Source organism: Condylura cristata, unplaced genomic scaffold (assembly GCF_000260355.1).
Source record: "Condylura cristata isolate star-nosed mole 26May11 unplaced genomic scaffold, ConCri1.0 scaffold00011, whole genome shotgun sequence".
Taxonomy (NCBI): domain Eukaryota; kingdom Metazoa; phylum Chordata; class Mammalia; order Eulipotyphla; family Talpidae; genus Condylura; species Condylura cristata.
The window spans coordinates 20,622,207-20,635,325 of NW_004567112.1; the positions used below are offsets into that span (position 1 = coordinate 20,622,207).

General features: G+C 32.1%; 1 protein-coding gene across 1 annotated transcript in view; it reads right to left on the reverse strand.

Annotated features, from left to right (window-relative positions):
* Positions 1-13,119, reverse strand: part of LCOR (ligand dependent nuclear receptor corepressor) — a gene marked incomplete at its 5' end in the record, with an annotated part of 85,500 nt that overhangs the window by 1,074 nt on the left and 71,307 nt on the right. The window contains 3 exons of the mRNA XM_012723401.1: positions 2,388-2,481; positions 5,172-5,459; positions 8,240-8,372. Coding sequence (XP_012578855.1) covers positions 2,388-2,481; positions 5,172-5,459; positions 8,240-8,372 — 515 coding nt within the window. The remainder of the gene's footprint in view (positions 1-2,387; positions 2,482-5,171; positions 5,460-8,239; positions 8,373-13,119) is intronic.

A 13,119-nucleotide genomic window follows, 5' to 3' on the forward strand; every position in this document is an offset into this window, starting at 1 on the left:
CTTTGTGTTATTTATTTATTTTTCTCTAAAATTAAAAAAAAAAAGTGGCTCAGTAGTTAGTTTTAAAACTTGTTCACCAAAAAGAAAAAAAGAAAAAAGGAAAAAAAAAAAAGGAAAAAGAACCAAAAAGAAAAAAGAAAAAAAAAACACAAAAAAACAGGAGCTTTTTGGGCAAAGAAAAATTAAACCTGTCAGCTGCTGGTCTCTGGTTGGGTTCACAAATTTTCGGAGAAAAAGTTTCGCGCAACTGTCTGAAGATAGCACCTTAATTATTAATTACAAAGAAATCATCAAGTCTCCATAGATCTACACAGAATTGTGATACTAATGTGACGTTACCACTAAACAAGTACAGTAATAAAAGAGTAAGCCAAATTATTTATTTTAGTCAACATATTCAACATTCATGACAGCCAGCTATAAAACTGGAACCATTCACACTGGTGGAACCCACAGATAACTGCTCATTTAGTCCACGAACAAGCTGATGTTTATTATCGAAAACAAATCAACTCCAAATAACATCTGTTATTCTGCTTGGGGGAAAAAATGGCTACAAGTCCCAAGGAGGGAAAACCCCAAACTAAAGCAACCGAAATACCTATCAAATTATAACTTACCATACTTAATTTTAAAACACTATGAGATGAATATGTACAGATGTATATACCACATTCCCTTTGCAATGATCCACGCTTTTAAGAGACTATCCTTTATTTTTCCCCAAAACTTTGTTCCTTAAGTTCTACTCAAAGAAATTAACAGAGGTATATAAGCAATTTTATATTTTTTTCCTTAAATATAGAACATAAATTTTGAAATGTTTAAGTGATAGCTTTCAAATATGCTTAAAAAGTCAACTATTTACACAAAATTAATTCATAGGCTTTCATTTTTTATGAAAGAGAAGGTTGTCTATCAGCTATAAAACTAGCAAGTGGTAAAGCATGCCCAAGGGGGATAAATTACATAACTAGACACATACGTGGAATTTTGCAAAACTAAAGATGAACCTGCTACATTTTCCCAAAGTCTACAGGGACTTTTGTGCTGTTGTCAGTAAATACATAACAAGGATAACAATATCCAACTAAGAGATGGGTAGTACTGGCGGTGCTTTGGTCTTCCAGAATACAATACCACAGAGAAACTTTCCAATCAGAGGGTTAAACACAACTTCAAACATATGAGATGTGGACCTGGTGGCCAAGTTTAAAGTGAATCTTAAGCAAGGGATTCATTTATGCAACCACGTTTAGTATTCTTCAATGTGTGTCTTTATACAACTCAAGCTTTTTAATATATTAATGGAATACAATGATTTAGGACAATAATGACTTCTAATTTAAACTAAAATGAAAAGAAAAACTTAAGGAAAGAAAGATTAGTAAGCTATGCAAAAATGGTTATTTTTAAACTTGAAAACGGAAGAGAGAAAAAGGAAAATGGTGAAATTTTAGAGAAAACAAAGGGAACATTTTAGAAGTCAGTAAAGGAATACTTCAATTTGAAGGTAACTGAGTAAGTCGAAAAAAGTTAGTTTATTCGGTATGTACTTATTTTTCCCATATTGGTATTCTCTAAGGTTTAATAAAGTTAAGCACTAGCCTATCAAATTAATTTTTCACACCCAGATGAAGTCAATTTTTAGTCATGACAGTTTTATGGAAATTCTTTCCCCAAATGGCAGTTAAATATTTTCACTAATGACTTTTCTAAATTGTTACTATGTATACACAGAGGAGAATTAGACAATTTTTACACTATGAAATTAAGTGATGAGAAAATTTAGTGTGCTAAGAGTTATCAAAACTGAGCATGGAATAACGCCTTGACAGCATACGATGATTACCCATCAACAACTACAACCAGTCTTAACTACTTAAAAAAAAAAAGAAACAACATACAATTACATTTTCTGAACTGCCACATAGTTAAAATTGCAGTTCAAATCAACAAACAATACAAATAGAAAAACAAACACCATTCCCCCAACACACACACAAACCTCACTAGATATACAAAGTTAAATACTAGAATTCAATTTTCATTCAACAACTTCAGAACACACAATACTGCCTTTACAGCTGTACTCTGCAATTATTTTGGCTGTGTTTTACACTTCCATACTCTCAGCAACAAAAAATCCAAAGACATCCTTACATGCGCCTAATTATTTATTAGTCTGTACTAAACTGATATATTCTAGCCACTTCTATATTTCAGATTATTGTTACCTGACTGATGGACTGAAAGTTACCTTGGAGAAGTCCCCCTTTAAAGACTGTTATTCTGAAGGATTTTTAAAACATACAAGGGAGACTGGATTTACTCTTTGACAATTGTTCTCTACAAAGCTTTGGAAAGCTACAAATGTTTTCCCTTACCCGTTCCCTTGAGTACTGGAGCAGCCTGGAGAATGGCTCAGGGAAGTGCTGCCAGCACATGGACTTTTCTTAGTGGATAGATCAAGTACACCGTCTGTAGAGACACAAAGAAACACTTGAGGATATGAAAAAGTAGGAGGTAAGTGTGAACCAAATAGGCTAAAAATGACAAAACAGTAGACCTAGTCAACTGGTCATAGATCTGAATATGGAATCAATTCATTCATTAATGAATCAGGATTTTTTTTTCCTACTGAAGCAACATAAATTGGCAAAGCTTATTGTATCTAGTCTCTCCAAAGATCAAATATTTTATCAATAGGGCAAAAGAAAGGCATGTCACCAAGATATTAAGATGTAGTGAGACATTACAAATAGCTGTTACATAGTATGGGGTCCTGCAATTGTTAGAATTGTTAGACTTCATTTTCTAAATTTACCTTGACTAAAGTGTGAGTTTTTAAAGCTGCAGTGTCACACAAACCACAAAACCCAATCAATCAAGATCTAAGTCTACACAAAACACTAAAAGTGCATAAAAGTTAGATTTAGAAAATTTTATATGAAAGTATTTTTTAAAATATAAGTTTATATAATAAAATTATTCATGTATACTAAACAAGACAGTCTATAATAAGAATTTGTTTTTAACTCTCTATAATTTGGAAGTCTCCTAAATAATTAAGAATCATTTGCAAAAAAACCCCAAAAAACCAAAAAATACACTATATTTAGATTCAATCTTCTAGAAAAATCTGCAGAGATTCAAAGGTGACTTTCTGAAGTTTATGAAGGCAAGGTTTTTTGATTCACAAGCTATTCTAAACTGGTGGACAAAATTTAAGAAAGTTAAACAGTCTTAACACTGAGGAAAGTCTGGAGATTTTATCACGCATGGTTTACTAAAGTTAGGTCAAATCACAAATTCATATCAGAACACAGGTTTTTTTCCCCCTTAGACATATGTAAAATGAACACAGTCTAGACAACTTTTAAATGTCTGCCATCTGTCCAAAATTAACAGCAAAAGAATACTCAATGCCACTGATTTTAAGTTGGCCAGCAGAAAGGACTTACTTACTATCCACTTAATGTTAAAAACTACCTCAATCTAGAACCTATTTCTGACTTATATCTGACATTATAATGTCTATAGTGGGTTGTTAAAAATATGTAAGTGAGTTTAAAAACAAAGAAAGCCCACATTTACAAAGAGTAAATGCTGCCCTTTAAAGTTATTGTTTCTAAAAAATAAAGTTGTAATCTTATAGAACCAAGTTTTTATTAGACATCTAACCATTTGGATAGCTAACAGGCATAGGCACTGTTTAAAATATTTCCAACCAAAGACAGTATTAAAGACATCAAAATTAATCTAAATAGGCAACATACTTTAAATCATGAAAATCACTGTGATTTAAGCTGAGATTCAGTAAAATTCTTTTAAAATGTTTCATTCAAAGTCTGTAATTCAAATTTCTTTTGATAAAGAGCAAGCTGTCAATAAACATACATCTGAGACATAACACTAACTAAAATAAGTTAAATTAGACTAAGTGGAATTTTGTATGTTAATTTCCATTATTAGTACTATAAATAAAGAAAACAATTCTTAAAAGACCAGATAAGAAGTAGCCAATGATGCACCGATTAGTGTGAACTAGGTCTCCTGTTTGGTAATCTCTCAGAACTTAGAAAACTTTTCCGTTTTATTACACAGAAACAGAAAAGAAACCTCAAAGGAAAACTTCAGAAACTATATTCTTTAATCAGCAACTAAAGCCAGTCTATTATGTAAATTCTTTATAAACTACTTATAATAAAGCAAAGAATGTCCTTTCATAAACTCTTATAAGAATTTATTTATTTTGCAAAATAGTTACTTTCACCAGTTAAGTCCACACATTTCATAATCTTTCTGCAAAATTCTCATGAAGTTTCTGTCAATAAAATCTCAATTCAGACACCACCATATTACAACTTTCAGTGTACAAACAATAGTAGCGTTCCAATGCTCAATTCAATTCATCTTTGTTAAACCAAAAAAAAAAAAAAAAAAAAAGGAAAATGAGATCACAAAGCAAAAGAACAAGTTAGTCTATTTAAGAGGGTAAACTTTGCAAAGACTCAAGAAAATTTACAACCCCTTAACCTCTTCATTCATGAATTAGGATTCTCACCAAAAAATTATCTTTTGGAAATACTCTAAGGTTAACTTATAATACAGTGAGGATATACATGTAAGTTTTTCAATTTTTTTAAAAACATAAAACATTGAATACACTTAGCAACTTGAAGTGTTTCTGTCTTAACTTTATTTTTAATCCTAGGAGTTTTATAGTTTTTTTTTTTATGGAAATAATACATGTATTTTTGCCTTATGATCTCATTTGCAGAGTATCTTTTACCTAACAAACATATTTATTTCTCTGATAAATGCTAATTGTACAACAATGATGGAAAAGAGTTGAAAATTTGTTTTTCATAAGACTTTTAAAACCAATGGTTATGACAATAGTTTGGAAAGCTTACATTCAGTAACTTAAAGATTAGTAATAACTGTAACTACCTAACATTATTAGGTGGTACATTAATCATCTACTGATGGATAAGGTAACTACTTTAAAACCTGCTTCTCCATCACTTATTAGTTAAGAAATGATTTAAGAATCACAATCGTTTTTAACCTATCATTGCTACTGGTGCCTTTCTTGCTACTAATTTTTTTCTCTCTGAATTAAAGTATTCCGTCTGGACAGAAGAGACCTTGACATCAAACCATACCTTGTTCGCTAGGTTCTGACTGAGACTTTCTGACAGTAAGGTCCAGAGGTGAGTCTTGGTCAGCCATGAGAAGTTTGCTGAGCACAGGGTTCTGAGTAGTTGCAGCCGTGGGAGAGGTGGTGACTGGAGATGCTTTCGGCAGGCTTTGGTTCTTTGTGCTATTGGGCTGGCTGGGGTCCTGAGTAGAGCTATTTTTTGAGGTATATTCAGCAGCAAATTGTTGGATCATTCGCTGCATGATCTCACGGGCCACTAGGGGAATATTGGGGTCGGAGACCCAGGGACTGTCTGTGAACAAAGATTTATTTACTTTTAAAGTGGGGCAATGTACTAAAAAATACAGCTTTCAAGCAAACATAAAATTTCATTTTATTTTCCTTAAAATACAATTATTCTAAAATAGTATTCCCTCACAATTACATTGTTCTTCCCTAACCTTATGTGTCACAGATTTATTTGTACATATTTCCTGTTCACACCCACCAATTATGAAATCAAATAAAAGAATAACCAATAATGTCTTTTATGGGCAAAAATTACTTACCTGACAGGGATACCCCAAACATTTCTGTTAGGAATTCCCCTATTTACCACCTATAGATCACCTCTGATTTCCTTAGATTTTTCCCTTTTCATTTCTCCCTAAATTGTTGAATGGATTACTTAGTTAACTGCTACTTGTTTTACTTTTTGTTAAAGACTGAAAAGCATACCAAAATAAGAAAGCAAATACTTAAGTATTAAGATTCATGATAGGTTAGGAATAGTTCTAACATTCAGTGATTCATCAGAATTATTTCATGGACTTATCAAAGGAGACTTACAGATCAAATGATTTGATAAAATAAAGGGGAAGTGTACCATATAAATAAATATATTATCACCACCTCTCATTACCATCAGGGAGTCAATGGTTATCAAAAATTTATCTCTCTATACTCAGCACCTAACCTCATTTGGTGTAAAGTCTACACACATACTATTTGAGTAATAAGCTTTTTATTTAATTTTAAAGAACAAATGAGGAAAGTGTGATTGATCTAAAGAGTGAGTGTTCAAATTTAAACAGAAGGTTTAGTGGTAGGTAGCCCTTGATAAAACTCTCATCGATTTTAATGCTTCACACATGAACTTTACGTATACTTTTTTAGAAGTATGTTTAAAGATGGTTATCAGAAAATTTCAGTTTCCTTTAGTCTTTTAAATATTAACTACAGAAGGTAAATTACTTTACCCTCTGTTAAGGATTTAGGCTCATTTAGAAATCAACTCATTAGTATTAAAATCTTCTCAACAAGCAAACATATCAAAATCACACAGAATTCTACTAACAGTATTTCTCCTTAAGGACAATATTCATACCAGAAAATGGTCAGAATATTTAATTCTCTGCGATTTTAACAAGATTTACTCTACCTATAGTATTTCTGCTATACTGAAGTAATACTTCAGTATAAACCCTAAGCTTTCATTGTATAAACAGAAGCTATGAATATGTTAGATGGTTTAAAAATGAATGTGTTCAATTAGAGAAGGTCAAGAAATTACATTCACTAACAATAGTTCCTGAAATGTTTTAATAAACATCTTACCCATACATTATTTTTAAAAATGAGCTTACCCAGTGGTTTTCCTCCCAACGAAAGACTGAATTTCAAATTTTAGTCTATCAGTGTATCTTTTTATTCTCCCCAAATTTGGAAAACACGTAATACACAAAGTTTCCAAATATGAAGCAAAATGTGCTAATTTATAAGATGTCCTGTTTTAACCACACTAATAAGTAAAATTAAACACCTATGAAGCCTAAAAAAATTTTAAAGACCATTAATTGCTACATTTTAGCTTTAAGTGTCTCCAGCATTATTTTGCTCTGTTGGATGAATGTAATCATGAGACAGTATGTTTATGAACCAATGACAATTCTGCCACTTGAATTTTTACATCTTTTGAAAATTTCCTGAACATATTTCATTCTTCCACTTACTTGAAATATAGTATCTATAACAAAGCTATGCTTAGGGAAACATGAACAATCCAGTCAAGTGAAAGCAATGTAAGATCAAAATTTAAACTAGAAAAACATGTAAATGATACATCACAACCAGGTATAAATTTTAATATAGCTCTTAGAAAAGTGTCAGATTTTCTAAAACAAGCAACAAAGTAAGCTGAAATGATTATGACAGTTGTAGAAGGTATATGGTTCTTGAAATTAGAGTTCATAAGAGTCCCTTACCATAAAAATCTACTTTTATTGCATCTTTTTTTCCTACCTGACAGTCACCTCTTTATTCTCAATTATGATACTATTTAATAGTTATATAAAGTGGTAACCCTTGAGGAAAACTCAGCAAGATTTTAATGTTTCACCCATGACCCATGACCTTTACTCCACAACACACTTCTTCAGAAGTGTGTTTCAGGTTCATCAGAAAATTTTCAGTTTTGTGCAGTATGTGGAAATAAAGGAATAAATTCAAATACCTGAATTTTCTATTAAAAACAAAGTTATTTCCCACAGACTAAACTGCTTGTCACATCTCTGGATACTAATCATCTTCTGTATTAACTTTAAGAGTATGAATATCCATCTTTTTGAGACATCTTCAAGAGGATTAATGCATAAAGCAAGGAGGGAGAAACTTCCATTTGCAAAGCAAGTTCTTTTTCCTGAGCATCAGAAGCACACAGACAAATACACAACTTTAACTACATACAATTTTAATTAGTGGATTCTCATTTCTTGAAGTCTGTAGTTTGAGTGATTCCAAAATAAGATAACTTTCTGGTTATCAGTAATTAAAATAGTAACTATTCATGTAAAAGAAAGTTTTTACCAAGCCTATACAATTTTCAGACCTTCATGATAATTTTAAGAACTATTAACTAAACTTATAAGGCACCATTACTTCAGAGCCAACAGAAGGGAAGGGCTGCCTTACACTATTACAAATTTATCAATACCTTGGTGAAAGGAATATAAAGTATATTGTTAATAAAGAGAAAAAAATTTAAATAATATAAGACAAGCAGGTGCTAAATGTCAACTCTTTACTGGAACCAACCTTTTCTATAAAAGACTGCATTGAGGAATTCTTCTGCTTGTCTCTCGAATCGAATGATTTTTGCTTGCTCTTGTTTAAGCAGAGCTTCTTGCCCAGCTCCCGAAGCTGGTTCATCCAGACCGACTAAGAGTCCCTGCAAAAATATTTGGTAAAATATTTGCACAAAAATCTTTGCCCATTGAAAATCATAAGCACAGATACAAAATCAAAGGCAAACAGGTACGTTAAATCAGTTTAATATAATAAATATTTTCAGCCAAGATAAGACGTATCTCTATAAAAGTATATAGAGCAAAGTGAATATAAAAATGTATTTTGGATGGTTTCTGACCCATTTTTAAAATTGTTTAATTTACAGTTAAACTCTAAACTTTAAGTATTTGATGGGAAGATGTCCTTGTGCATTAAAATATTACACAATAACAATTAATAGTTTATAGCCAACTCAACTCTCATGATACCTTAAACTCCAAATCTCATTTGAGAACTGTTTGTCTTCTTAGTATGAGACTTCATCAGACTTGAACATAAACATTTCTAAAGGGTCATTAGAAAATAACACTTGAAAAGATCCGAATTCATAATTCTATCCTCTGCAACTCTCAAATCTTGAGAAGTGGGTTGTGAATTTAGCAAGTCAAAACTAGTAAACAGATATTAGTTTTATCAAAACGGATAAAAAAAAAATCGAAAACAATGCATTTCATGCTGTGAGAATAAACATTTCAAGATTCTTTTCTCTCTCTCAAACTGGTGTATACACACACACACACACACACACACACAATATAGACACACAAATACACTCACATTTGAACATGCTTTTAACATAAAAATGGGGATACTGGTCAAAAAATTTCAAAATGCTGCACTAACATCCTCCTAGAGACTAAGAATCTGCTCCCAGACTGTAGGAGAATGAAATCTGACATGCCACTGACAATGATTGATAATGCTTTGTACTTCCACACATTGCTAAAAAATAAATAGGAAATAGAAAATAAAGAATATAACAAAATGCAGTGCTATCTTTCAAGTTCCAGTATATATTATTTATTACTTCAAATCACTGTAATGTATCAACATGTACATTTACTTAAAGCATAGGAGATGTACAAATATTCTACATAGTAAAACAGGGACACACACTGGCACCAAAAAGGGAAGTTAAACAAGACAGTAAAAGCATGTCGTACCCCACAAAAGATTTCCTTGAACACTTTAAATACACCCAGTGATATCTGTGACCAGCTTTCTCTGATTTCCCTATCATTCAAACTATCATCAGTATGTCTCCATAGTTTGTATGAACCTATTTACAAAGTAGGTATTTTGCAATGGCACATTTAGCATCAACTGTATATTGCAAATGAATATAAAAAAACTACATACTCAAACTAAAACAATGATCCCTTAATATTTTTGTATTAGATCTATATTTGCCACATAATTTAGGTTTCTTAAATTACAAATCATTACAAAAATTTTTATTATAATTGTATTTTCCAACACTTCTTTATGGACAGCAGAAATTATTAAGAAAATTAACTTTTTAAAATGAATCACAATAAAATAATCTTTTTATATAGATTTAACATATTAAAGTATTAGGAACAGATAATTAAAAAGTTCACTGAAATCCTTAATTGTATACTTAGAAACTCCTTAGCCCCACTGTCAGTTTGTAAATCAGACTTATAACAGAATATCTATGCTTAAACTACTTTTACTATAGTATCCAGTCTTACTTCTAAACCTAGAGAAACTTAGCCTTAGTAAGACAGAAGAGGCATGTTCTTTTTTAAACCAATTTACCAATTTCTATCAATGGGACTCTATAATGTATAGACTACTTTCAATTGGTTCATAGCAATTATAGTCTTACTTTTTGGTTTTGATCTTGAATAGTTTTATTGCTAATAAAGCCCATACCATAAACCTCAGCCATTTAAAGTACAAAATTCAAAGACAATTAATATACACAGAACAGGAATATCACCATGATCTAACTTTAGAACATTTTCATTCCCTCAAAGAAAATCCACTTATTGTTAATCTCCACTTTCTTATTTGCTCCAAATCTATACTTGCCTATACTGGGTATTTCATATACATGGCATTACGTAGTATTTAGGCTTTTTTGGTGACTGACTTCTTTCTGAGAATATTTTTTGGGTTTATCTAAGTTGGAGCATGCATCAGTATTACTTTCTTTGCACTGCCAAATAAGACTCCACTTTATGGATGTAACACATTCCATTCATTGATCAACTGACAAAATATTTGGGTTACTTTTACTTGTGGCTATTATGAGATGAATAATGTTGCTTTTACTACTGTATATACATTTTGTGCCAATTTATGTTTTCATTTCTCTTGAATATGTGGGTGAATTTCTGGACTATGTTAATTCTGGTTACCATTTTGACAGTCAATAAATTTTCCAAAAACAGCAGAACCATTTTATATTCCTAACAGCAATGAGGGTCTCAATTACTCTATACTCTTGAATGAATTTTTAAAAAATATTTATTTATGTATGCATACAAGAACTGTGTGTGTGTGTGGGGGGGGGTGTATGAGAGGATTCACCAGAGACAGAGTGGGGAATAGAACAAGAGGTCTTACTGAAAGACACTCCTGGGGGGAGCAGTAGGTATTTAGAAAGGAAAGGTCTGGTGGCCAGGTGGATCAGTTCCCTGGCTGGGGATCAAATTTATGCTTCATGCTACAGTGGCTGTGCTTTAACCCCTTGCACACCAGGGAGGCCCTGAACACATTTTTATTATTCCCATCCTAGCACAGAAGAAACAGTATCTTGTGGTTTAGCTTTGCATTTTCCTAATGTCTGATATGTTGAATACTTTTCATTTCATGTTTTTTATTGACCATTTAAATACCTCAGTGGAGAAATGTCTATACATATGCCCTCCTTAAATTTTAATTAGTCAAACTACATTTTTTTGTTGTGGAGTTGTGAGAATTCTTGACGTATTCTTGGTACAAGTCCTATCAGATATGATCTGCAAATACTTCTTGTATCTGTTAATATTCTTATCACTCATTGATGCTGCTATTAGTAGCATTAAAGTTTTTAACTGTAAGAAAGTCTAGCTTATTTTTTTCATTTGTGCACTTGGTACATCTCCAAAACTACTTGCTGGAAGTTCATTAAGATTTGCTATTTTCTTCTAAAAGTTTTATAGTTCTAAGACTGACCACTTTCTTTGAATAATGCCACTGCACTGGAACTGAGGATGGGATCTGTAACATCTGTGCTCTGTAACAGATGGATGACTTGTTAATAAAGCTAACATAACAGCCAGTAGTAGACAAACAGTTGAAAACAAGTCATAAGGCATGGCACTACTACCTTATAACTAAAGCCTGCTAAAGGGCAACTGGGCACAGTACTTTAAGCCTGCTGCACCTAAAATAGACTTCCACTTTGTGTAAAAGGTGAATAAAGCAAGCTTTCTTTTTATAATTTTTAACAGAATGCATGTATGCATGCATGCATTTATGTATGTGTGTATGTATGCATACATGCATATAAGAACTGGGGTGTAGGCCAGAGATGCAGAGGGTGAAAGGATTCACAATAGAGTAGGGAACAAACAGGCAGTTCTACTCAAATACACTGCTGAGGGAAAGAGCAGGTGAAACAGAAGAGGTCTGCTATGCCATCTGGGTCAGCTTCCTGCTGGGATCAAACTCTGGCCACCTGGGCCTGACTCAGTGTTAGAGCTGAGACTTAATCCCTAGGCCACCAGTGAGGCACAGGAGGGAGCCTTCTTGACCTCAACTAACTGAAATAAAGTGTATGCAACACCAAATTAGAAGGCATGAGAAGAGGTGTCCTCAATCTGCCCGATTCTTGTTCAGTTCCCTTTAAGTGAGTTCAGGAAGAAGACAGGAATAGATCAAATGGATCAAATCGTTCTTCCGGAAATGTAGGAGATTTTTTTAAACAAATGATTCTCCATTTGCTGTATGCCCTTAATATTTATCATAAAATTATTGTTTGTCTAGCTTATTTTTTATCCACAACCACCAAAGATAAAAAACACAACACAATAAATATCATTTTGTTTTTCAACTGCATGTAGTTACCAAGTTAAAATTTATAGCAATGATGTATAAAAAAAGTATAGTTCATACTCCCACATTATATATATATATATATATATATATATATATATGCCAACAATAAAAGAACCAAGATAACCAAGTAAGTTCATACAAAACAGAGTCAATAAAGATAATACAATTCACGTTATCTTCCCTCCCTGGTATGTAAATTCTAAAAGGCATTATTATGTTAGGCACGGCAAAAAGAGAGAACAAAATGATGTAACATACTTCTATAAGCCCACTGTTCTTTGCATTTATTATCCTATTGATAAAGAACAAGTACTAAATAATTTAGCCCAATATTAAATAGGAATAAAGCTAGAAATCTGAACTAAAATCTGCTTCTTTCAGGATTTAGCCGTTAACTGGTCACCAAGGTGTCTCTTTGCTCATTTCAGGATTTAAACTAAGTATATATGCCAAGAATAAACCCTCAGAACTCTACAGATTTAGTAACTCTGGGGTAGGGTAAAGGCATGTTTTTAAAAGCTCTTAATAAAGAACAAAAAAAGTGGGAAGGAACTGTGGAAGAGAGGTGAGAGAATAGCTTGCAGTTTTTGTTTTATCTATTTTTTTTTTGGTGCATGATAACCCAAAGTTTCCAGCATTAACACTTTCAAAACCTTACACTATTTACTTAATGGAATTATGTCTTAAATTCCATAATGCAAAATAAGATTGTGTCTTTCTTACAACTCAATCTCAAGATTATAAAGTTTATTGTATTAATGCCTTAATCAGGATTA